The sequence below is a fragment of the Lepidochelys olivacea genome (assembly GCF_965140295.1).
Source record: "Lepidochelys olivacea isolate rLepOli2 genome assembly, chromosome: 2".
In the NCBI taxonomy this organism is placed as follows: Eukaryota; Metazoa; Chordata; order Testudines; family Cheloniidae; genus Lepidochelys; species Lepidochelys olivacea.
In genome coordinates, this window is record NC_140412.1 from 182,549,460 (window position 1) to 182,577,137 (window position 27,678).

At 41.3% G+C, this 27,678-nt stretch overlaps 1 protein-coding gene across 1 annotated transcript in view; it reads right to left on the reverse strand.

Moving 5' to 3' along the window:
• BMPER (BMP binding endothelial regulator) overlaps nucleotides 1-27,678 on the reverse strand; it is a 187,207-nt gene that overhangs the window by 65,619 nt on the left and 93,910 nt on the right. The window contains exons 7-11 of the mRNA XM_084619654.1: nucleotides 24,228-24,327; nucleotides 13,550-13,659; nucleotides 12,994-13,134; nucleotides 10,451-10,555; nucleotides 4,093-4,138 (exon numbers count right to left, since the gene is read on the reverse strand). Coding sequence (XP_084475780.1) covers nucleotides 4,093-4,138; nucleotides 10,451-10,555; nucleotides 12,994-13,134; nucleotides 13,550-13,659; nucleotides 24,228-24,327 — 502 coding nt within the window. The remainder of the gene's footprint in view (nucleotides 1-4,092; nucleotides 4,139-10,450; nucleotides 10,556-12,993; nucleotides 13,135-13,549; nucleotides 13,660-24,227; nucleotides 24,328-27,678) is intronic.

The following is a 27,678-nucleotide window of genomic DNA, read 5'->3' on the forward strand; positions in this document are numbered from 1 at the left end:
TCCAGTTCCTAGCAGACTGGCTTAAATTTGGCATTCATAAAGCAAGAAGTCATGCAGTGGGGAGCAGATATCCTAAATAAATTATTATTTAGCCACTGGAGTGAGCTCTGAGGAAACTGGTTTGGACATTTTCTAAGTAAAGAGATAGAGGGGAAAAAATAGAAGTTTACTGGTTAAGGTGATTTATTTGTACATCTATAACTCATAAAGGACTCAGCTTTTTAAAACCAAAATGAAACTTTGAATGTAATTAGGCCAAATGGTAAACTAAGCCCTAAATTAAATGGGGCAAATTATTAACGGCACATGCACAACAGAATTTCATTTTTTAATTTAAAAATGCTAATCCCTATAATACTTTCATCATAATTGCCCCATGGTACAGCTTGATATAATGCACATTGTAGGGTGTTTTTGTCAAAAGAAAAAGAAAAAACAAAACAAAACTCCACAGGAGAAGATATGGTCTAATTCATAAATAAAATTGCTATTCAGATTTGTCTAATTACATACTCATGCAGTAGACCATGACAGCTGAAAAGTCTGTATCGGTAAATCGCATGCAGTTTTTCTAGGTATTTAGCCTTGCAGTCTATTTTGTTGATACACACTTCCATGAGAGGAGTTTTTTAAAAAGTGATTACTATAAAAGGGAGCAATGTACTATACTAAATTAAGGTACCAGTTGTTACTACCAGAGACTTGGATTCTAATATGACATGTCACAAGAATTTCGTGACCTCACTCTTGCCTATAGTGATGACTTGTCAATTACAAAATCACAGAGTGATTTGGCATGACTGCCACACTCTGCCCAGAAAAGGCCTATAACTGGAATAATAATAAACGATACTAGTAGACTTGTATAGCACTTTTCATCTGAAGATCTAAGAGTGGCTTTAAAAATCTTAATTAATGAAACCACACAGCACCAAATTGTGGCAGGTACAACAGGTAAATTGAAGTACAGAGAGGTTGTGGCTCAGTCATGATAGCAGACGTGATAACTGATCAGGATTAAAGCATATCCATAGAGCTGTGGTGGGAAGCTTTCACAGTGCCTATGCCCTCTACAACTTTAGCAAGTGTTGTGAGTCCTTCCAAGCAAGGATGAGAGATTTAACCTGAATTCCAAATTTCCTTGCCTTTAGTCTTGGGTTGAGGTTAGATTGTTAATATCATTTGAACGTAGTTTAGTGGCAGTTGCGGAGTATATGAAAATGATCTGGGTATAACATAGGATTATTAATTTATGGAACTGACGTCAGTGGCACTTTTTGTAAACCAGGCCCAAAAGACCATATTTCATTACACTTTTACAACAGGATAAACTAAACTGTTGAACTAAACGACATTTTCCACTGGTCTGACCACTGTGTTTAATTAGTAATAACTGTACACCAGCCATGGAGTTTAGGAAAGGATGTGCCAAAACTAACTATAGTTAATCCTAGCAGCAATAGACAAAAGGGACTTACTACCCCTTTAGGAGACTAGGTACTTTTTCTCTCTGCCGCAAACTGTTTTGAAAAATACATTTTAAACTAAAAAAAAAATGTGTCTTTTAACAATGACTGTTTTGGACCCAGTTTGTAGAAACTGGCTATGCACATCAGTACTCAGCTCTCCTGAGCACAGTGTGTTCTTGTACCTCCTGTGTTGTTTTTGCTTTGGGAAATCACATCTGCTAGAACCGCCAGAAATGTCTAGTGTATTAATAGGTGTAATGTGTGTACATCTTATCTTATCTTATCAGAAGCAGGCTGCTGTTGCAAGGCCTCTGATGATCTGGCACTTTGCATTATAATTATACAGTTCGGAACTCATTAGTTAATTTTAAAAAAATTATTCTATAAAAGCTACGTTGTGCTTGATATTTGCCCCTCAGTATTGGGGCCAGTGCTGAGACATACCATCCCAAAGGGAGATCCAAGAAGAATAGTACTTTCAGTCGGCCCAGAGGAGCATGCCGACTGCACCAACTTTTAGGATAATGTAAAATGCTCCCATTTCTGCATCCAGGCAGCTCTGCCAGCCAGTGTGGGCAGAAGGGATGGGGCCATAACTCCCCTTCTGTCTGTTTTGGCTAGAAACTCTACAGCTGCTAGGAGGGAGTGCCGTTTTCCCGAGCCCTGCCCAGAAAAGGCCTGATCTACAGTCCATTGAAGTGAATGGAAAGACACTTACTGACTTCTGGAGGAGTTGAATCAGGCCCAAAATGCAAGAGGGGCATGGTTTCTTTAGCACTCCCCTGTCTGTGTACTTGCCCAGGGCCTGGCTACTCTGTTCTTAAGTAAGGTGTCACTTGATGAGCTACAGCTGGTACTTCAATAACAGCAGGTATATAAGCTTCACACTCTTCTTCACTGGTGAAGGCACTTGGCCTTTAGTTTCACTTGTGTTGAGGGTTATTGCTTACATAAATCACCACGGAGTCTTTTGTAACCTTCAAAAGTCATTTTAATCTTAATTTAATTATTTTTATTTTAAATAAAAATAGCAATTCCCCTGGCACCTGGAGAACAGAACACCTTGTAATTCAATGAAAATAGCTCTGAAAAAATGACTTCACCCTCTCCCCTTTATCCATCTCCAGAAGAAGGGCACACTGTCCATTTGCAAATACTTTTAGTTCAACTCAAGAAGGCTTTCAATGATAGTGAATTACGGGGTGCATCATCCATTTAAGATTTTAATTTACTTCCCTCTCAAATGATCCTGATGTTGCCTTACTACTAATTATTGACTAAGAATTTCTACAGGAAGCTTCCCATACGGTCAAGTCATGCTGTGATTTTGTAATTGACAAGGTGACCACTAGACGCAAGACTCAAGTCACCAAATTCATGGCACTTGTGAAAGGTTGTATTTGAACCCAGGGCTCTGAAGGTTTCTGTGCCTTTGAAATGAAAAATTTATATCCGTTAAAGCAAAACCTGCTTCATTTCAAGATCCTTCCATCTGCTCCTCTTTACTGTCTCTCATTCTGAGTATATGTCACATATTTCTATGACCAATGTCATAGAATATCAGGGTTGGAAGGGACCTCAGAAGATCATCTAGTCCAACCACCTGCTCAAAGCAGGACCAATCCCCAATTTTTGCCCCAGATCCCTAAAAGGTCCCCTCAAGGATTGAACTCACAACCCTGGGTTTAGCAGGCCAATGTTCAAACCACTGAGCTATCAATATCACTCATTCTAGCCTTGGAGTACTGAAAACTGGACATATGGTAAGAGATATGTTGGATTAATTTATAAATACAGGATATTACCATGACACCAATTCAACCATAAATTCCTTTACTAAGGCCAAGTGGTGTTTATACAATTGCTCTAAACATGTCTAACAGCAATATGTTAAGAGTGCCTCAGTATGTTTGAGATGCATAGTGGAAGAAGTAATGACTTATTGTACATCATGTGTATAATCTGATAGCAGCCAACATAAATGATTATAAAGTACAGCTGATGGCAAATTTCAAAAAATTAAAAAATTTAGACAAAAACAGACATTTTCCATAGAAATTATGTTTAGTTTTTTGGACTGCTCTGTTATAAAGTATTAAGGCCCTGATTCAGCAGTGCATCCCTATTCAGTAAAGCACTTAACCATGTGCCTACCTTTACATTAAGTATGGGCTTACGTGCTTTGCTGAATAGGGATGCTTAAATATTTTGATAATAGGGCTATGAGAGGGAAAGGATGATGCTATGGCTAAAGCACAGAATTATATCAAGAGGCCTGTGTTCCATTGTATTCCCTATCTCTGCCACAGACTTCCTGTTTGACTTCTGCAAACCTTTTCTGACTCCCACAAATCAACATGAAGGACCTGGAGCATGATATCTGAAATGTTTCCTCTAATTTGACACACACAAAAGGTGGTAATTGGAAGATTAAAAATTCCCTTTGACAGATATTTTATTTTTAATTTATGGGAGATATTATATTAACTCTGTCCCCTGCTAAAAGCGCCTGCATATGCCTCCTCAAAAAAGAGGGAGATGAAATGCGAGCACGTTTCAATTGTAACACTTTCTTGATAGAATAAAAGAGAACTTTTAAAATGTGAAGAAGGAACTTACTCACTTTCAGTGCAAATAGGACAGCATCCTTTTCTGTTCAGGATCTTACCCTAATAGGGAAAAAAGATAGACTGGCTTAATGAAAGAGTTTTTGGAGCAACGACTGTTATGTTGTAACGCTGGATAAACCTTTGAAAATAGTTCAAGTTGTGTTTGAACTCAATGCCCTGGTTACAGCTTCAAATATCAGGTGTTAAAAACAGACAGAACTATTCAAAAAGCTTCCTGGCAGTCCCCTAAGAAATAAAATACTCAAAGGGTTCTCTGTTGCTACTTTTCTCTTAGAGAGAGAGCGGGGCGGGGGTGGGGGGGGGAATTTGTACACATGTATTCATGGCTATCTAAAGTAGACTAGTTGTTTTATATAACTAAGACTCCAACCTTTTCCCCATAAAATACATATGGTTCATTTCTGATGCAGATTGCTTGTATCCCTTCAGTTGCTTATGGGAAATCCCTAGTAAAAAGACTCATTCATTCAGCTACAAATACAAGGAAGAGATCTCACTGGTACAAATCAAGTTTATTCAAATTCTCTTCCAAGGATAAATACGGTGATATCCCTTACAAAATCATATTACTAAACTAGAAATAGTGAACCAAATTCTCTGCTGGAGCCAACGGGTGTACTATTTACATCAGCAAAGACTTTGGTCCAATATTAGTAATATTGAGCAAAGGCTCAATACACTTTACCCAGGCCAAGGCTTTTTGGGTTGTGGGTGTGGGTGTGTTTAAATAGTTCTGTCTCAAATAGAAGTTGCTAGAATTAGGAAATATGAGCTTTTGTTTGTGTGTGCACGCGTGTATGTGTTCTTTTAAAATCTTCACTGAATAAAAAAGTGGCCTAATTGATTTAGTTCAAATTTGCTGAAACTCACCTTCAAGTTGAGAATAAACATGGAACATCTCAACCTGGAAGGTGGATGTTTCTGAGGGTTTGTCCAACACAAAGAGTTAGTCTGCAGCAGGCTACTGCAGGGTAGATTCACAGCCCAGCTTGCCATGAACTAATTGTTTGTGTAGACAAACCCTTAGTGAAACCTAGGGTGGTTATAACGGAAACTGCTTTGTAAGTTACCCAGCATACCCATGCAAGGAGGCAAATGGAACTTCCTTACTCCCCTGCATTGGCTCTCCACATCACTGATAGCAGCTCATGGAAGGGGAGAGCAGCCTCTGAAGGGCTGCTACTCTGGTTGTCTTACAACTGGGCAGTGAATAGACAGAGCTTTGGCTCTGCCCTTCTCAGTACACCAGCCAGAGCACAAGAACTGGTGAGAATGGAGAAGTAATCAGCAGCAGGTACCAAGCTCATGCAGGTTACCTCTCTCCCAGAAAATTGGGACAACCAGGGACCAGACTGTGATTCTGAGTCTCTCAAGCACCTGTTATAATAAAACACTTTTAAACACCTTTAACTAAATGCCATATAAACCCCCAAAATAATATACAGAGAGATTTAATTGGGCAACCCTTATTAGCATTAATGGGAGACATGCAGCTTAATGCCCATACATTATACTGAATATTCTTACCTCTCCGTTTCAATAAAAGAGTTGAAATCATCAGCCAAGCTGGAAATGGCAGGAATTCAAGTGAAATTGGAATCTGCAAGGCAGCCTGCTGAGCCTGGTTACTTGAGCCACTATGTTGGCATGGGATCCTGTTTTTGTCTTGTACAATAAGGAAGCCCATTATTGCTAACATGTGCTGCAAGAGTTCGTTAGCGCTGTGGGTTCCCTAAGGAGTGGGGTAAGTGATGTGATCCCATTTTTACCTATGAATATTTATAAGCAGACTGCATTCAAGTCTCTTTATTTTCTAGAATTTTTCTTCTTTTTCATGAGTTTTCAAGTCTATGTTTGAGGGGGGATTTTTGTAAAGGCAAGAATAATTAGGGCTTGAGGGGGGAGGGTTGATTGGTTGTGCAATAGCAACAGCTGTTGTTTTTTTGTGCCTCATTTGGCACTGCAGTAAAAACAGCAACTTTTTGTTTGTAATAATAACAGATGTGTATAAAATTAAACACTGTCTGTGCTTGGGAAGGGAGAACGTGTTGTGAATAAATTTTAAACTCACATGAAGTTCACGGGTTCAAAATTTATCCACAGAATCAAATCCTCTGAAAGGCTTCGTGTGCAATGAACTTAGCTCGATTAACTATTTTGTGGAAATGGTGCTCAAAGACAATTTTATGCTTCAAAATCACCATGTGCTTTCATAGTCGCATTGGAAGAAACATATCTATAGCAACTCAGCTTTAGCCCAGGCTGGTATCACTAATTAGAGGTGTGATGTCCTAATGTCCTGATGGTGTGAGGAGGACAGCAGCAAGGTAGAAAACGATAATGAGAGAGAGAATGGAGCTGGTATAAAGGAAGCAAAGAACTTGGAAGAGTAAAGACTGTGGAGAGGAGAAAGGAGTAAGTAAGGAGAATATGGGCTTATCTTCATGTACAGCAGTGAAGCTGAGCCCTGTAGTGCTTTAGTGAAGACGCTACTACACTGACAGGAGAGTTTCTCCCATCAGTGTAGTTAATCCACCTCCCCGAGAGACGGTACCATTGTTGACAGAAGAAGCTCCTGTTAACATACACCATCTACATACACCGTCGACATACACTGTCTACGTTGGGGATTAGGTTGGTATAACTGCATCGCTCAGGTGTGTGGATTTTTCACACCTCTGAGCAATGTAGTTATACTGATATATGTTTGTAATGGAGACCTGGCCTTAGAAAAGAAGAGGGTTAGAGAATATCTACAGGGACTCAATCCTGAAGAGGATGAGTTTACTCCATTTCAGTAAAGCACTTAAGTACATGCTCAACTTTAAACATATGTGCATGCCTGTTGGCTTCAGCTGGACTACCCACATGCTTAAATGCTTTGCTGGATCATGCTCAGTACAGTGCAGAATGAAGTCCAAGGTAACAGAGGAAGTGCGCCTGCAGAATCAGTGATGAGAAAGTGGAAACAGAAACCATGAGCTAAAAGACTCACTGGAAACCCAAAGCAGGGCTGACTTTGCTATCAGTGTTGCTCAAGGGCATTAAAATAGAGACACATATATTGCCTCAGTGTGCAAATGAAAGAAACTCAGAAAGGCACTTCCTGAAATTATCAGAAATAGTAAAAGATTTGATACTAAAAAAAAAAAGTAAGAAAAAATGTGTACAACCTTGGGAAAAATGAAAGCAATGTCTCACAAAATGTGGCAATCTGCCCCCAGTCCAGACAATAATACAAGTGGTTACTGGGTATAAAAAACATATACAGCTTGACCGGTGTGAAGCCTGTTCCGAGTCATATAGAAAAGTCCTAATTAATTTAGAGTTAGGTTGATGAATGAATCAATATTGCATCAGGAAAACTTCATGAACAGAATGCTAAAGCTGAAGAGTTAAGCTTTTATAAGTCAAGGTATAAATATGTAAGCTTGCCTGCAAATCCTTAACTCTTTCACCTTTGTATGTGTGCATTATGACACAGGATTTAATGGCATGCTCACATGAGGCCACTCTTACTCGCACCAAGCTGTGCCTTACTCCACAAGTAATCCCAGAAGTGTGGGTCTAATGGTCTAGAGTGCTATTCAGAGCTAGTAAGGAAAAGGTCCTACCCATATTTTTTCTTAAACAATACAGTATTATCTTGTACAATTTTTCTTCAGCCTAGCTCATAGTATACTTACAAACTTGCAGCAAACACATCACTACCAAACCTATATCTTGTATTACGCAAAGTATAGCTTTGTGACAGAACAGCCTCGACACAAGGTAGGTTTGTGAAAGGATCAAATGAGTAACATGTGTTATTTGCTTTAAAATTCCTTAAGGAGAGAGAGAAAATTAGAACCCAACACTATAGGGCTGCTTTCTCCTTTCTTCCTTCTAATATTCTTTATCCTGAAAAAAAAACTGAGAATAATGTGTTTTTACATTAGGGTGATGTTTTGGTGAAGGGCTGGTTTTTTGGTTGGTTTGTTGGTTGGGAGGTTTTGGAGCTGGGAAAGGCAACAGTGTTTGCTGCAGACTGTGAGACTTCATTTTGAATCCCGGGACAGGATGGCTTGGTTAGAACCTATTAGGAACGGAGGGATGGCACAGCTTTTCTTTTTTAGCCCTGAGGAGGAGCTGTTTCTTGTTTGGGAACTCAGTTTGGGGCTTTAGTTTAAGCTCCGGAGCTTGTTTTAGTCTAGGAGTGTATCATAGTTCAGAAGTTCACTCCCGCTTGGAAGTTTAGTATTATTCGGAAGCCTGCAGCAGCCTGGGAATTTAGTTTAGTTCAGAAGCTTACTCTAGATTTGGGAGTTTACTCCATTCCTGAGAACCCATCCCAGTTTCAGAAGCTTAATTTGGATTGAGATTCCAACCCCAGCTAGAACCCAGAGCTGGTACAACTTAGTTAACAGTTTCAGGTAAAAGCCTTTCTATCCTAACAGGGATGTTTATTTCTTATAAAGCTACTAATGGCATTTTGTAAGTTAAATTTACATGCTTCCTATGCTTCTTAAATCCTTTATTTTCTATATTTTTAATGGAGGACTTCTAACTCTTTTTGCTCTTTTTCCCTTGACTTCACTTATCAGTCTAGGACTCACACCTCTCATGATAGAACTGTAGTATGAAAATGTTGAAAGAGCATATAAGTGTGCCTCATAGATCAGAGAGTTAAAGCTATTATAAGAATGTATAAGGTGAATTTTCATGTGGCATTGTTTTTCTTAATTGATTGTATGAACAGCAAGGGCAACAGTACATTTATTTATTACCTTAATGGATCATTTCCAGTCTTTTCAATTCTTAAGTTTATTTAAATGAAATATAGTGTAATGTTGTATTTCGCAGACAGGTCGTATTAAATTACTTTAGCAACCTGAGCTCTGAGGAGCCATAAAAGCTTAAATTGGGTAAATGTAGGACACTACAGAGAGGCACCAATTTTTTTCTGTGTTGCCACACTCCTAAGAATTCTCATAGAAAACTTGATGTGCTAGATAAAAAGTCTTCTGTGGTCCCTGGTATTCATTTCCTATGCACTCCCTAAGAACTGCCTGAGGGACCTCCTAATATTCCCAGAAGCGTTGCATTAGTGCACAATTTCTAAGGTATACAGTAGCAGAGCTTCTCTCTTGTGAAGCTTAGGAGGCCCATGGCAGAAGGACTGAACTCCTGTGAACCACCAAAAATGAGCAGGAAAAGATTGCCTCTACTGCAGAGAGTTCTGAAGGTTCACTGGTGCAGTGACCCTGCCTCTGTAGCATTTGGAGATCCAAAGTACAAGCAAACACCTCTACCATTGCCCTGGGCTGTCAAAAACTCACCAAAACACATTCTTATTCACAGGAGTTTCTCACTGAAAATTTTATACACAGGTGTTTGTGACTAATATTTTCTCCTTTTGGCTTCCATGACAGAGAAGGAAACACTGAGAAGGAGTAATACTAATAACTTGGAGGGCTCTTCAGCAGGTTGTTTTAAAACGACTTTCTGCATAAGATGTCATTTTAGCTCTGCTTCTCCTGAAAGCTTGCACTATTAAAACTAAGTAATTTGTAAATGACAGGCATCCAAAACACAAAATGTTAGACATCAGCCCAAATGTTATTAAAGAATCATTTTTAAAGTAATTAAATAATAGGAGACTACACTAATCTTTGGATTCACTTCGAAATTTCACCAAAAAAAAAAAAAAATCAGTCTCCACCTTAGGAGAAAGTGACATAGTTTTGGTTGAGCTCATTCTCTGTTTTCATGCCTAACAAAATGATTACCTCCAGCTGTATTGAAAAAGTGAACACAACCTTTGCTGCACATCTCCATAGTACACAAGCATGATCTATTGACTTTGGCAACCTTGCTACACCAATAAAGCTATTGAGTATGTGAGAGAGAGAAGTAAGCCTGGGAGCAGAGAGAGCAGCTTTGGTTCAGATATAAAAGGGGGAGCAAAAGCACGGGAACCTTCAGAGCAAAGAGAGAGGCCTGAGGACAGAACTAGCCTGAAAAGAGATGTTACAGTGCTTTGAGAATTCTAGGGACAAGGCGGGTGAGTTAATATCTTTTATTGGACCAACTCCTGTTTGTGAAAGAGACAAGCTTTCAAGCTTATACAGAACATTTCAGAAGTTGGTCTAATAAAAGATATGACCTCACCCACCTTGTCTCTAATATCCTGGGACCAACACAGTTTACAACAACACTACACAAAACAATTGAGAATTCTAGTCAACTATAGACCCTAGAATTTTTGACGGTTCCCTCTTCCCCAGGCTTTGTGTACACCAGTTCGACTGAGAAACACTGACAAAGATAAATGAGGGTCGCGGGGGAGAACATATTCCATTAAAAACTCACATGAGGGCAGCTGTTGACTGGAATGCACTGCTTCTTGCGACACTCTGTCTTGCCTTTCACACAAGCACAGATGGTGCAGTTAACAGAGGACCACATCTCTCCGTCCTGCAGGAGGGAGAACATGATATAGCTATCAGCTGGGGTGGCGGAAGGAAGCTATTCCAACAATGTATCATTTTCATTGCACAGAAAAGCACTGCATTCCCTTTTGGAGTTACATCATTGTTTAGTCTAAATTATTATGAGGTGCTCATCCACACCCAGTCCGATTAAAGATGAAGATGAGCAGGGATTTCTTCCCTCTGATCCTTCAGGTTAGAAAATCATTCTTCCAAGTCCATGTTTTCTTTTTCCTTGAATGACCTGATTAGTTGTATTGTTTCTCTCACCAGTGGGATGTGATCACACCTATTGTGAATTTTCATTTAAGCTGACATAATTAGAAAAATCTGATTCATTACCTTCAGATAACTGACATGTTTAAGTTATTGCATGTTAAATCATTTCGTTAAGATGCCAGAATACAGTGAATTTATTCCCAGATGTGGCATCATTCTGGGTCCACAGGAATGGAGAATTCATGCATTCTTATTCAGATTACTTACAGTGATTTCGCAGACCCTGGATCTGCTAAACATCTGAAAATGTTTAGAACAGATACAATACTAAACTACCCAAATGTATAGCAGGAATGGTATTCTTCCAGAAGACAGCCTGTGTCTCTAAAAATGTATTAAGTGGGCAGCAGAATGCTCTTCATATTGTTTTTAACATACTCAGGAAAGTATGGGGAACTGTCCTGGCTCCTTTCTACATGTCTTGGCATTTGACAAGTGCAGTTTCTAAATCATTCCACCTCACCCACATATAGTCCTGTGCTAGCCCATGGAGAGCCTGGCTGTGCAAGCCTTCTATTTACAGGATGCTTGAGGAGGAAGGGCGAGGGGCAGGCAGACAGAAAGAGAGTAGAGGCAGTCCAAGAGGACAGAAAGTGATTGTGCATCCACCTACACTCAAGTTTCTCAGGGCTGGGATCAGAGGGAAAGCACGCTCAAATTTTATGATTTTTTATGCACCGCATGATTTTTAAGGGCTGTCCTGCTTTGTCTTTTATTCTGAGGTGATGCAGAATTGCCTAACTGTTTTGGTGCAGCATAAGTTGACAGACACCAGCAAAAGAAATGATCTCCAAGCAGGAGAGCAATTAAAAGAAGACACAACCGTTGCCTGATTGTGATCTCACACCTGTTGTACACTTATGTAACTCCATTGACTTAGAATCATTCCCAACAGTTGTATAAAAAAGGTAAAAATCAGACCCAGTTCCCACACACCCCTTTTTTGTGTTTTTGTAAACACTTGTTAGCAAAATAAAATAAATCACAAGAAGCAGAGAATTTCATTTGGGTGCTCAAGAAGTAGATATTCATACCTGAAATATAATAGTGCCATTATCTAAGTTCTAGTCAGATCAAATGTAGTTTCTTTGCACCTATTAAGCATGGTGTTTGTTCACATATAATTTACAGAATAAACATTTCTGCTACATACAAGTAAAACAGAATTAATGAAAAGCAATTTGGAATGAGTAAACTTAGTGTACTCAAGGGATTTAACATTTGATCTGATTCTCTTATTTCACAGATAGCCAACAAGGTGACAGAGTCTGTTCCAACACAATGTGAAAGAAGCTGCACCAGCTTGAAAAAACAAACAGGGACCTGGCAATATAAGAATTGTTTTGCAAGAAATCATTACAGATCTACAAATTTTAGTTGGGAGAGAAGGAGGAGATCATTGCTACATGGCGTTCCAATGTGGGGTGTAGGAAGCACGGTCTGTAACATAGCTGTGAACTGTAATATATTCAAAACTTCCAGCTGCGACAAGCTTAGCACAGTTCCTACTGGCTCAACCTGGAGGAGGCTCCCTTTTGACTCAGCTGATAAAGACCACTGAAAAATACCTTTTCTATGACTATCAGAATTTGTTTGGGAAGGGGAAGCACAACCCTCTGATTAAAAATGCATTATTCAGCATGAAGCAGCAACCTGATTCTCTGTTTGGGGAGAGGGAGACAGCATGCCAAGTATAGAAGAAATTAATTTTAATTTTTTTCTGTCAGCAGAACTTACACAACCATAAAAAAACAACAGCAGATGGCAATTTTTTCAAATATTTGCCTCCAAGCTATTCTGTTGATAGATTCATAGACTCCAAGGCCAGAAAGGACCATTTTGATCATCTAGTTTGACCTCCTATACCACAGTGCCACAAATCTTCCCAAAATAATTCCTAGAGCATATATTTTAGAAAAAAATCCAATCTTGATTTAAAAATTGTGAGTGATGGAGAATCCATTACAACGCTTGGTAAATTGTTCCAATGGTTAATTAGTCTCACTATTAAAAATGTGCACCTGTTGGCAATAAGCATAATGAAAATTCTGCTAAAAAGCAAGCCCCAACACTAAGTTATAGTAATCCAGTGCTATTTCAGCTATTACAATGATACCTATTACTGAGCCACACCCAAAACATTACCCGAAAGATCTTGTTCCCGAATTTGCACACTTTCAGTTCGTCAGGAGAGACGTACGAGACACACTCCTGGCAGCAGTGTTCCTTGCTTTTATTGCATTCTCCAGGAGGTGAGCACTTCTTCTTACATACTACTGTAGAATTCTGAGCAAAAGGACAGAAGAAAAGCAAAGGGGACACTAATTTATTAGGAAAATGTTCACCCCCAATTGTAACATCTGCGTGTGTTGTGGTAATCATTTCCACCCAATGTAGCTAATAGCTACTTTGATCAGATCTGCTTAGAATAAAATATTTTATTGAATTCAGGAAATCTTTCAGAGTGTGTTTGTTTAATAATGCAAGCAGGGCCTAATTCTGAACTTGCACTTTTGTAGTCATGTAAAATCTGACCATGTTGATTTGGTAGCCTTTTACATTCCCTTTGTCTGGATGTCAATGACCACACAAGGTACTTATCAGTACAGAGTAAGGCCCTGTAGTTCTCAAATCTTACAAACATCTCTCCTAGGCAATAAAAACCACAGCCCACAGCATAGGAATGTTGTTGCTGACTTACCCTGCAGGTACACATAGTGCAGTTGTCATAAACAAAAGAGGATCCATTGTCATAAACATCACTGTGAAAGAGGCAGCTTCCAAATGGGAGGTCAAACACTTTCCTCTGGCCTGAATACAAACAACAGACACAGAATGTGGTTGAAAGGATGCCTTGTTGTCAACAAAAATAACACAGCTTACTGTTCCCAGTCCATTTGGGTGTCTAGAAAGTTTTTTAAACAGTTCCCTATTCATTTAGCAGATATTAATCTGTGTAAAATGAAGAGGTTACTCACCTATAACTGGAGGTTCTTTGAGATGTGTGGTTCCTATCTGTATTCCACGGAGGGTTTAGCCATGTGTACCATGCATCCGGAGCCAGAGATTTTGAAAATAGTAGCGTCTGTTGGTCCATGCATGTGCCCTTGGTTCACCTCACGGTTTTGTGCAAGGTGATAATTGGATTGACTGCATCTCCAGTTCCTTCTCCACTGCAAATCCAAGGAAACCACTGCAGAGGGGCACGAGCGTGGGAAGTGGAATACAGATAGGGATCAGACATCTCAAAGAACCTCCAGTTACATGTAAGTAACCCCCTCTTCTTCAAGTGGTAGTGTGTATTGTATTCCACTGAGGGTGATTAACAAGCAGTACCTAAGTCGGAAGAGGATGTGAGAAACTCAGACCTTAGCTGGTACACAGTAACAATTTTCTGCTCCCCTGGGGGTAGGCCTACATTTGGCCAGCATATGCCAAACCATTCTACCTGGCTCAAGGATGGCATTGTTGATTGGTAGATTGACTCTACCCGACACAAGTGAGTGAAGTAGGTCCAGCAGCTTACGCTGAGTGTCCTGGATCTCCTCCAGGGGAATGTGCAGCTCTCCAACCACTCTACACAGGAGCTCCTGGGACTGGCCATAGTCATCAGGGGATGGATGGGAAGCCAAAGCCACTGCAGGATCTGGTGAGGATGACAGGAATCTCTCCTGTTCCAGGGGTACTGTCAGAGCCCAACTGAGTGGCTCATCTTTCATTATTGGTTCGGAGCATCTACTCAAAGGTACCCGACACAGTGAAGTAGGTGAAGCCTAACTGATGTAACAGACGGGTTCCAAGGGTGGATATTGGGGCCAGAATCCCCAATAAGGCCAGCATGATAGATCCAGAGGGTGTTACAGAGGGCCTCACGACATAGTAAGCCAGTGGCTCTGTGGCAGCTGGAGTGGGGGATACTGCCACAATGTAGAAAGTCTCCATTTGTACTTGTAGTGGTGGAAAGGGATGGATGGTGCCTGTCCCTCATCTGATTCCTTCAAAAACAACGCAGAGACCAGTTCCATTGGCAGTACCGACAGAAGGAAATACACAGCTGGAGCCGGAGGCGGGGCGGCGGGGGGGAGGTGAGGATAAACTCTACTTGGAAGTAGAGGGCCCCAGAAAGTGTGAAGGCTTTGGTTCTCCCAACGCAAACACTTCCTGGGGCTCTGGGGCTTTTTCAGATCTCCCAGGAGTCAAGGATACTTTTTCAGTCTGCGGAATAAGTACAGGAGCACTGGTCTTCCTGGAGAAGATGGCTCTCTAGCTCTGATGGATGCCAATGTTGACTGCATGTGTGGGTCCACACCTGGTACCAGTGGATCCATCAATTTGTGTGGTTCCTTTAGATGTTTGTGTGCTTTAGGGCACACTCCGTCCCCATGACTGGAACTTGTGGAAGGAGTCTCTCTCTTCTTAGGCTTAGAGGAAGACTTACTGCCATGCTTATGTGAATGCTTCCTTACCTCCTGAGTAGGCCCCAGCATAGGGTCCGTATTGGTGGCACTGCCAGTTCCGGCCTCAGATTCAGTAGCTGGAGGTGCACTCCTGGCAGCTTCAGACCGATCTACAGGGGGAAGGAAGGGGGTTGCCTGAATAGGGTCCAAATCAGGTCTCATGGCAACTTCCATGAGGTGCTTCCAGAGGTCTCAGGTACAGCTGGGGAAAGTCTGGCAGACACTGCATATGGATGAAATGTGGGCTTCTCCTAAGCAGTAGAGGCAGCAATGATGTTTGTCTCTGACCGAGAAAGAACATGGGCAGGAGGCTCAGATTTTAAAGCTTGGGATTTTTAGCAGAGTCCAGTACCTGCACGTGGGTATAGGGGCAGGAAAGCGGGGGGGGAGGGGGGGTTCACAAGGAACTAAACTACCCCAGAAGACCCCCACTTCTACTCCTAAAACTACCAAACTACTAAAAACTACTATAAAAAACAATAAAACAGTAAACCACTCTAAAACTAACTATGTACAATTGTTTATTTTTAAAGTGCATCACATGCAACAAGACACTAATAGTTCTGACCTGGACCATGTGGCAATGAGAAGAAACTGGAGACAAGGTTGGTCTGTCCCACCTTTTATCACCTTGGATGAAACCATGAGGAAAGCCCAGGCAGATTCATGGAGCAACTGACACTACTACTTTCATAATCTCTGGATCTGGATGCATGGTGCATATGTGTAAATGCTCAGTGTACTACAATAGGGACCATCACTCGAAGAACTACTTTTCCCCTAAGGGAGAGGAGAGATAACCTTCCCCCACCCCACCACCATACAAGTGCACCCGTGTACCTAAATCAATTTAAAATCAACCAGTCCATACCCCAAAATAAACTGCATTTATGTTTCTTCATTCAGTATATTACGGAATTAAACTAAACTGGTTAAAGCATGATTCAAACTGGTTTAATATTAGGAGTTTGCAATTTAGTTACACTGGCGCAAAAGTGCTATGTGCTAGACAGCCACTAAATGATTAGTCTCTGTAAAGATGTTTGATACACTCATTTATTGTAGCTTTATGTATTATGCTCAAACATGTCTACAGAAATTATAGGAATTTACAGAATGTTAAAGTTACCTATATTAATCAGAATGGAACCATCAAAAATAAATAAAGGAAAGGAAATCAGTGTGGAGAATATACATTCCACGAACCAAATTACATGACTTTGGAAGGAGTGGAGGAACGGTAATATTATGGAAATATTTTGTTCTCATGACAGTAAGGGACCTGACAGCATAGGTCAGAGTAAAGTTTAGAGAAGCATCAATTCCCTCCCAAAGCTCTGCAACAACTCAGTCTTCCAACACCTTGCAATTCTGCAAGCAATGCAGTCTTGCTACTCCACCTGTCTCTCTTCTGTTCTTCAGATTCTGTTTTATTGAATTCTTTTGAACAGATGGACAATATATTGGTTCTCTGATATGAACAAAAATCCACTTAAGACTCAAATAAAATCACTAACCTCATCTTCCCTTTTGAGCAAAGCAAACCTACACCAACAACATGCTTTCACCTACTTTTTCTTTGGTGAGAGCCAAGCTCTGATCTTGCAACCTTCTGAGAGTTTATCTATCTGTCAGACAGAAATCTGTCTGTCATTTCCAAGGAATAAAATCATTACTGCAAATAAGTGCAGCATGGCACTAACTTATTATTATGCCATTAATTTAGTTCTCAGAGTGGTGAGAAACCCATATTTTGGCATTTGGGATGCTAATAGCTGTCCAGTATATTCCAAATCGCAATTAATTTTTTTTATAGTTAATATCTGGTAAAGGAGTAAAACCACTTAAAGGAAGAGGCTTCCAGTTTGTCCAAAGATAAGATTAAATAGAAAGATAAACAGATAATAGAATATCTGTTTAATTAACATGAGATTTTCACAAATGCTAAAATCAGTCCCTGTTAAAAGAACGCTCTTGCCAAAGAATGCAGTGTTTAGCCCTGTCAGTCCCAGGGTATTAGCGAGAGAAGATTGGTGAGGAAATATCTTTTATTGGCCTAACTTCTGTTGGTGAGAGAGACAAGCTTTCATGCTTACACAGAGCTGTTCTTCAGGTCTGGGAAATGTACTCTGAGAGAACCAGCTAAATACAAGGTGAAACAGATTGTTTAGCATAAGTAGCTAACACATATTTCAAGGGACTATTCAAAGTGAAGTGGCCCATTAACATAAGAACAGCCATATAGTGCATCTAGCCCAGTATGCTGTCTTCTGACAGTGGCCAATGCCAGATGTTTCAGAGGGAATTAACAGAACAGGGCAATTGATCAAGTGATCCATCCCCGGTCATCCAGTTCCAGCTTCTGGCAGTCGAAAGTTTAGGGATGCCCAGAGCATTGGGTTGAATCCCTGACCCTCTTAGCTATTAGCCATTGATGGACCTATCCTCCATGAACTTATCTAGTTCTTTTTTTAATCCAGTTATAGTTTTGGCCTTCACAACATTCCCTGGCAACAAGTTCCACAGGTTGACTGAGCACTGTGTGAAGAAGTACTCCTTTTGGTTTATTTTAAACATTCTGCCTATTAATTTCATTGGGTGACCCCTCCTTCTTGTGTTATGTGTTGGGGTAATTAATATCTCCTTACTCACTTTCTCCAGACCTTTCATGATTTCATAGACCTCTGTCATATCCCCCTATCAGTCACCTCTTTTCTAAGCTGACCAGTCCTAGTCTTTTTATTCTCTCCTCATAGTGAAGCTGTTCCATACCCTTAATAATTTTTGTTACCCTTCTCTGTCCTTTTTCCAATTCTAATATATCTTTTTTGAGATGGGGTGACCAGAACTGCACACCGTATTCAAGGTGTGGGTGTACCATGGATTTATATAGTGACATAATGATAATTTCTGTCTTATTATCTATCCCTATCCTACTGATTCCTAACATTCTGTCAGCTGTTTTGACTGCTGCTGCACATTGAGGGAATGTTTTCAGCTGTGTTCCTCCTAAGCTATGTGCCTGCATGGCCACACAAGAGCTCATCAAGGGCCACACACCTTATTAGTACAGCCACACAGGCGCGCACACAGAGGCATAGCCACAGGTGGGCCTGGAGGATATGTAGGGTTAGGTGAGGAATATGTGTTGGGTGGGGTCTGTGGGGTGAGGTGGGGGGCAGTGATGGGGGAGTTTGGGGAGTGCAGGGCTGTGGCGGGGAGAGATTTTTCTCCTCTAGCTCTAGGGCTGCGGTGGGAAGAGACACCTCTCCCCCCAGCCCCTGGGCTATGATGCAGAGAGAGACTACTGAAAATTTTGCAGTGTTAATTTTCTTTTTATTTGATTTCATATTAAACAAACATCTTAAGTAGTGCACCTTGTTAATTATCCCGTTTTAATATTATTTCTTCTTCTTCCATACCTATGGTAACTTTTTAAATATATATATTATATCTAGGTTTTTTGTTTCTACTGGTGGCACACATCTGCACATTACCTCGATATTGGTGCTCCACATAACAAAATTCATTCCACATATGGATGGAAAAAATTAGAGAGAACATTGGTTTCAGAGAACTATCCATGATGATTCCAAGATCTCTTCCTTGAGTGTCAAACATACATCATTTTGTATGTATAGTTGAGATTATGTTTTCCAATGTGCATTACGTTGCATTTATCAGCATTGAATTTCATCTGCCATTTTGAAAAGGAGAACTTGTGGCACCTTAGAGACTAACAAATTTATTTGAGCATAAGCTTTCATGAGCTACAGCTCACTTCATCGGATGCAACTCACGAAAGCTTATGCTCAAATAAATTCGATAGTCTCTAAGGTGCCACAAGTACTCCTTTTCTTTTTGTGGATACAGACTAATACGGCTGCTACTCTGAAACCTGTCATCTGCCATTTTGTTGCCCAGTAACCTAGTTTTGTGAGATCCCTTTGTAAATCTTTGCAGTCTATTGTGGACTTAACTATCTTGAGTAATTCTGTATCATCTGCAAACTTTGCCACCTCACTTTTTACCCCTTTTTCTAGAACTTGAATATGTTGAACGGCACTAGTCCCAGTACAGATCCTTGGGAAACCCTGCTATTTTCTCTCTCCATTCTGAAAATTGAACATTTATTCCTACCCTTTGTTTCCTGTCTTTTAACCAGTTATTGATCCATGAGAGGACCTTCCCTCTTAACCCAACTGCTTAGTTTGCTTTAGAGCCTTTGGTGAGGGACCTTGTAGGAAGGCTTTCTGAAAGTCCAAGTATACTAAATCTCCTGAATCACCCTTGTCCACATGTTTGTTGACCCACACAAAGAATTCTACTAGATTGATGAGGCATGATTTCCCTTTACAAAAGTTATGTCGACTCTTCCCCAATAATTTGTTTTCATCTATGTGTCTAATAATTCTGTTCTTTACTATAGTTTCAACCAATTTGCCTGGTACTGAAGTTAGGCTTACCAGCCTGTAATTGCCAAGATCAACTCTGGAGTCTTTTTTAAAAATTGGCATCTTCCAGTCATCTGGTACAGAAGCTAATTTAAGTGATAGGTTACATACCACAGTTAGTAGTTCTGCAATTTCATTATTTGAGTTCCTTCAGAACACTTGGCTGAATACCATCTGCTCCTGGTGACTTATTATTGTTTAATTTATCAATTTGTTCCAAAATCTCCTCTACTGACACCTCAATCTGGGACAGTTCTTCAGATTTGTCACCTAAAAAGAATGGCTCATTAACACCCCTTCAGTCAGAAGAGGGAAGCAAAAAAAAAAAGGTGGAAGGCACCTGCAGGGAGGGTTGTTAGTGGGAAATAGATAGTTGTAATGAACCATAAATCCAGTGTCTCTATTCAGTCCATGATTTTTAGTGACTAGGCAAAGTTATGAATTTAAGCTCCTAGGCTCATCTTTTGAAGGTGTTGTGCAGGTTTTCTTTGAGGATGAAGACTGATAGGTCACATATAGAGAGTTGCTTTGTGAAAAGTGTTTACCCACAGGTGATGTGGTGTGCTTGTCTTTTATCATTTTCCTGTGTGAGTTCATTCGAGAGCATAGAGATTGCCTGGTATCACCCACATAGTATTGGGGTATTTAGTGCCCTGGATGAGGTACACCACATGTTGTGATGGGCATGTGTGGGACCCATGGATCTGAAATGGTGTGTTGTGGGAGGGTGTATGTGACGCTGTATGGAATCTGGGGGACACTTTAGGATATTATGAATACAAATATTGTAAAATTGCAATGACATATGCCAGGTATGCCATGTAAGACATCTGAAAAAATGTTATAATTTGCCAGATATGATAATCTTGTTTATGTTAGTATCACCGTTTGTATTATGAGTTATAGATATGTATGTATGTCTATATTCAAACTTGGGCTATGCTTCTCGGTGACACCCCCAGACAGTTTGGCATCAGCTTTGCCTAGCCTGCTTGATGGCCCCTTAAGGACCATCAGCTATACAACTGATCCATTGAGAAAAGGCAAGGGATACACCTCATGACTCAGCAAGGCATGCATGGGCATGCCTATGGACAGAAAAGGCTTCCAAGCCATGTACTGGGCAGTTTGCGTTGGAACCAAAGAAAGCACAGGCCACATGGCAAAAGACTATAAAAGGCAGCTGCATCTTCTCCATTTTGTCTTCATTCCTGCTTCTTACCTCTATGGAGTAACCTTTCTACAAATGAAGTTCTGAACAAAGTACCGAATGACCCATCCAAGCTGTGGATGTGATCCAGAGGGACTTTCAAGCCAGCAAACTGACGAATACTGCTAGGAACCTCATGGACTTTGAATCTTTGCATGTATGTGACTGCTTTACCATTCAACATCTCTCTTCTTGTTCTTTCTTTTTTCTTTATAACAAACCTTTAGTTTTAGACACTAAAGGATTGGCTGGCAGCGTGGTATTTTGGGTAAGATCCAACCCTATACTGACCTGGTAATGTGGCTGACCCTTAGGGGTCAGAAGAACATTTTCTATATGTGAGTAGTGTGACAAAGCTCTGTCCTTGCCTCCGTGGGTCCCGCATTTCCTGGTGGATTTCACTAGCCTCAGAGGCTCACTGTGACCCTCCACGTAGCCCTTCTCTCTCTAGAGACAAGGGTCACAGTCTACTGAGCCATTTTCATCATAAGCCAGCGAGGGAGGTGAGGAGAAGCTATCCTCTCTTGCACAGTTTCTCTTGTCTCCCAGTCTCAGTGATTAACCGGGGGGGAGGGGAGCCTGGGCCCACCCTCTACTCCGGGCTCCAGCCCAGGGACCCTAATAGTATCAGCTGTGGTAGCTGACCTTTTAGAAACCTGACACATACAATTCCCTGGGCTACTTCCCCACAGCAGCCCCCACTTCCTCAAGCTCCACTTCACCCTTACTTCAGGGCCTCCTTCCTTGTGCCTGATATGGGTGTGTACTGCTCAGTCTCTCCAACAGCACAACTTCCTCCCACAGCTCCTGACATCCACACCCACCTGACTAACTGGGAGGCTTTTAACTAGTTTCAGCCAATTCCTGACTGGCTTCAGGTGTCCCAATCAACCTAGCCTTCTCCCTGCCTTCTGAAAAGTTCTTAATTGGCCCCAGGTCTCTTAACTGACCTGGAGCAGCTGCCATTTAACTTATCCTGGTACCAGGGATTTGTTTAGCCTGGAGCTAATACATCTATCTCCCACTACTTTTCTATAGCCATCTGGCCTTGCCCCGTCACAGTAGAGTTTTAAAATAACTTCTCACTGTACTGGACCTAGGTGCTGATTGGGAGCCAAGGAACTGGAATGCAATAAAGGCGGCTGTGTGATTTCTTTTTTGCTTCTTAATAACCAGTGTGAGGGATCAGAAGCACAGTTTGTGACTGGTTGGAAGGCTTAACTTCAGTGTTACCCACCAGTCTTGGGAGTATCTGCTCTCCCTTTTGCAGCCTGCCCTGACCTTGGCATTTCCAGTGAGGGCTGCCCAAGGCACCCTGGGTCACAGAGGGTGTTGATCATTGTAGTAGTGGAGATATGTCTGTAGGTTTTGCATCTGTTCAGGCAGAGCATGGTGCCACTTTGAGTTGGTGTGTCCTGGTCTGTGGCGAGCTTGACTCTGATGATGAGAAGTTGGGAGTTGTTTGAAGACCAGAAGAGGGAGTTAAAGAAATATTTCTTTCATAATGAGGTCCCCATCGAGTATGGTTGTTGTTGTTTGATGATACCCCACATGGGTTCCAGTGGGGTGATAGGTGACACCAGGGGTGTACTCTCTGGTGCTGCAGTTTTATGTCCAAGCCAGGTATTTATAAAGCTTCTCAAATAAAATAAAATAAAACAAAAAGCTATGTTTCAAGCAGGCAAAACATGTTAAATATTATGAGATTCTGGAACAATCTACAGGCCTGGAGGTTCATGGGCCATGGCCCTTTGTGTTCTTTCACTAAGCCAGCCCTGGAAACAGGCTCAAGATTTTAGTATGGGATATGGCTGAGACAATAAAATCCCCTCAAACTGGGTGAGAGGAGTTGTATCAAGTCTCTGATGGTCCCAACTCTGTCAGACAGAGCAGACAAAATTAAAACCCAGATTCCCTTCATGATAGCTTGTTGCTATTCTTTGCATCTGAATTAGAGTGATGCACTGAGGATTATTGAATCAAGGTGTGGGTGGAGATGGTATGAACAAAATAAGAGCAAGCCAAAGTCTTAACCTTTTTCAGATTCAGAGTGGTTTGGAACAGTCTGCCTTCCCAAAAGGAGTCTGGCTCAGTCCTTGAGTCTCCACATCACAGATGCCTTTTAGACCCAGAAGTCTCTTTTCGGGAACCTGCTGCTGTTCCTCTTAAATTTGAGATCTCCCAAATGTGTAGGAAGCCCCAGAGTGCATGTGCTCTGCGACTTCTCAGACATCCAGTAACAGAGCCCGGCTGAGAGACCACTAGGTAACAGCAACTGTCCTCAGCCTCAAGGGAAAGGGTTTCTGGACTTCCCCTCTATTCAAGGTGCTGGCCGTTTAGAATGATGGCAAAGCAATTCTAAAAAGCTTTCTTGGCACTAGAAGGAAACAGCACTCTGTCCCCAGGCTGTACCTGAAGATCACGATACCACTTCTGGAACCAAAAGTAGAGGTGAGCTGAGGTGGGGAGTATCTGAGATTAGAGGTAAATACTTCATACAATACTTTATTAAGGGCAACTCATTTCTATTCCAATCCCTGTATTCTTTAATTTAACTTTAATACCTTGCATGTAGACAAATGGCCAGATTGATTCTTTCTGGTCCAAATTGGGCCCCCACCAGTGTCAACAACTGGAGGGCAGATGTTCCTCCCTCAGAATTTCATATTGTTTACATTGATTGATGTTCTGGGGCAAAAGAAACCATCTCATGCAAAAGCATGTACTGAGTTATCTTAATCCAACTGAAAAACTTCCCAGTTCAGACTATGATGCCCCTCTAGGGAGCAAACAATTACACAAATTAATAGGTCCCTATCCATTCTGACAATAGCTTTTAATAACGACACTTCAGCTGAGGGTCTTCCTTCGATCGCTATTTCCTCAAAACCAAATATGGGGAAACCAGCTTGAATAAAATAACAAAAGGTGAAGCATCTTTCTAGGATTTATGGACATTTCAATGAGCCGCCTCCCCCAATCTCACCCTGCTTTGCAAAACATGTGTGATAAAGGCAACATTCTTTTCTCTCACACACAACAAATTTCCCAGCTTCTCTCCCAAAATTTGTCCTTTGTATCTTTCTTCAAGACCCTACCATGTCTATTGAGACTACCTGTATAAAAAGCGGATTGTAGCCTTTACTACTAAGCATCACTAATTTTTACTTTTTATTGGCTGTGACATATTTGTATGAAAGCCACTATGCAGAAATATATTGCATTACATACATTATGCCTGTGAAAAGAACAACTCACCTAAACACTTGGGGCAACAGTGTCCAGAAGGAATGTGACTGAGATGCTGGGGACATGACAGAATGGGGCAGACTTCTCGTACACACTTTGTCCTGCCTCCCTATGGGAAAATAGGCTCAATTAGAAAAAAGAAAAAACACGTGCACACACACACACACACACACACACACACACACTGGTGACAAGTCTTACAGAAGCCTTAGCAGAAGCAATATTTACCCACATATATGTCTATTCATACCTGGCACAGAGACTTTATGCAACTGCCATACAGCACTTCCTACATTCCTTGCAGAATCTCTACATGTATTACTGTTTTTCACTCTGGTAAACAATGAGCAAGTGATAGCTGCACAAAGAGAAGTGCCTGGCTAACTGATTTCTCAATACGGATGTGGGAAAATCAGGTAGAATAAAAGCAAAACCCATGAACCTTTCTTGAGGTTCCAAAAAGCCAGTGAACACATTTTTCACCACATATGCTGCTGCATAGGACTTCTGAGCTTGTCTGAGATAGGAAGCAGAGTTAAAGAACAAACGTAAGAGGAGGATGGGTATTCTCCAAGTATTTCCACCACTTCAGGAATGCCAAGTAGCCACAATCATTCATGAAAGCACATTCTCAGTACAACTGTGCACACCCAAAAAGTCTGCACTGTTCAGAGAACAAAGAACAGGTAGTCAATGAGATAGAAGGAGTGTGGCAGATAGAAAGAGAGAGGAAAGAAGTGTATACTGAAGGAGCAGGAGAAAGTAGAGGAGAAAATGAGAAAAAAGCAAAAGAGAAACAGCACAGAAAGTGTAAGGATAGAGAAATCAGTTGAAGGAAATCAACCAACAATATAGTGACAAGGGGGAAAGAGCAGAAATAAGGCAGGACTTGGTTCAGGGGCGATTTCAAAGGAAAAAGAAGTTGGTCTTGCAGATACAGGGTAGAGAAAGAGGCAAAAGCGTTGGGACTGGAGGAAAAAAAGTGAAGGTGACAGACAGATAAATATTCTTTACTGAAACATTATTTATTACTTGTAATGCAGTAGTGATTCAAGGCCCTAGTTTGGAAGCCGGGCCCTATTGTCCTAGATGCTGTACACACATATAGTAAGAAAAGACCATTTGTGTCTCAAAGAGTTTTCAGTCTAAATAATATCCTGCTTTTTATTCTAAAAGGGAGATTTGTAGGGGATGGTGGGGAGTAGGGTGACCAGATCGCAAGTGTGACAAATTGGAACAAGGGGTGAGGGGTAATAGGCACCTGTATAAGACAAAGCCCCTGCCCCTGTGAAATTGGGACATCTGGTCACTCTAGCAGGGAGGGGATATTTTGGCTAAAGATGGAGAGAAAGAAAGACTTTTCCGCTCTCCGCTCTGTTGCCAAAACCTTTCTGTGCACATCTCAAGACCTCAACCAAAATGTCCTCCACACCCAGGACTGGTATCCAGGTTTTTCACTTTTAAAATCTGGCCATCTTTGTCTCATGAAGGGAATTCAGTTAGTTTAATCTAAATGTCCTGCCCAATCCATAATTTAGAGCAAAAGATTCAATCCACAATATACTCTGTATTTCTGGATGCTGCAATGAAAGACTTATGAGTAGTCCACAGCCATATTCCTTCAGGATTCTTCTCTGACCTCCCTTGAAACAGATGGAAAAAGCCATTCTTTTAAGAGTTCACTGTTTGAAATTATGGTACAAGACTCCACCCCCAAACAGTACAATAGTACAGTGAACTATGAGTGAGCTTTTATGTAGCAAGAGCAGACTAATCCATTCTGATACTATTACGAAAAAAATTAATGTACTGTCTGTATCACATACTGTAACAAGATTTCAGACTCAGAACTCTCTGAAAAGAACATTTTTCCCATCTGCCCCAAGGGGGCCAGTGAAGTATCCTGAATGCACATGGCTATGGCCTGGTCATCATTCTTTCATTGCAGCATCCAGGATTACAGAGTTTATTGCAAGCTGAAACTGCTGATCTAAATTATGGATCAGAGAGGAAACTTTGACAAAACTAAATGAATTCCTTCACTGAGGATTCTTCTGATGCTCAGGGAATAGCTCTTTAGGAAGAAGCACAGGTGCAGAATGAGAGAATAAATCTCTCTCCCTGGCTCACGGAAATGGTGCTGTCAATCCATCAAGGGGAAAGCTCATAGAAGACAGAACCCATCCTGAGAAGATAATGTGAATGAGTAATTAGAGCATGGAGCCCTTGATCAGATGGGGGTGGGTGGAGGGAGAAGAACACTGATGCGGGTTAAGGAATGATCTAGTAGCTTGGTTGACCAGAGCCCTGCAATATGAAAGGGCCCCTTCCCACAGCCTCACCTATGGATTTTGTTTTCTGCATATACACATCCCCCAAACTGTTTTGCAGCCCCACTTCTTTGACTGATCAAGCCAAAACTCAGGTGCAATCCTTCATGGAGAAACCCCTTTCTAGTCTGTTCTGTTCTGCTTAGGTTTTTATACTACACTCCTCACAGTGTACCATTAGCAATTATCTTTGAGAACTCATGGAGGATGGGTTAGGTCCCATAGGACTGAAGAAAGGCAAACTTAAAAAGGGGAACAAAGAGTATCTGGGGTATTATAGACCAGTCTAACTTTGATACCTTGAGACATGTTCAAACAAATTATTAAAGAATTAATTTTTAAGCACCTGAAGGATAATGGGGTTATAAAAAATAGCCAACGTGGATTTGTCAAGAACAAATCAGTCCAAATCAGCCTAATTTCCTTCTTTGAAAGGAGTATTGGCTTAATGGGAAGCAGTAGACATGATTTATCTCAATTTGACACTGACCCATATAACATTCTGTGACAGGGTGCTGGGCAAAGGGTTGCTGACTCAGCTCTCTGTCACGCCAGCTCCCATTTAGGGGGCTAGATTAGAGATACCTGGAGATAACGTGGCCCTAATTGGGGAGGCGGAGAGAACTGCCAGCTAATTAGCCTGGGACTATATAAAAGCCTTGGGGAAGGCAGAAAGAAAGGGAAAAGGCAGGGAGTCCTTCTCTCTCTTGCTCCTGCCTGATGGTGAAGGGCCAACTGTACATAGTGAAATGGTGGTGGGAACAAGCCTGTGAATAAACTGCAGCAGTGGATACTAACCCCAGAGTCTCAGAGTGATTTTGTGGACTTAGCAGAGAAAGGAGCCAAGGGGCCCTGCTGCGATCTGCTACATGTGCGGGGGCTTGTCTGGGATCCCGTGACAGAGCAAGTGTTTGGCAGCCTGGAGATGGAGGAGACCATGCAGTGGCTGGTCAAGCAGCAGGAGGAGTGCAGAAGGCAATGCAAAGTTTTCAGCAAGCCCACCAGCTGTAGAGACAGGCCCTGCTCACCTGGCAGGCAGAACAGCCTGCAGGGCTTCATTGGGGAGCAGGATGGCATCGAACAGCAGCTCCTGCAGAAAGTGGTGAGTCCCACGGGAGGGGATGGCGTCC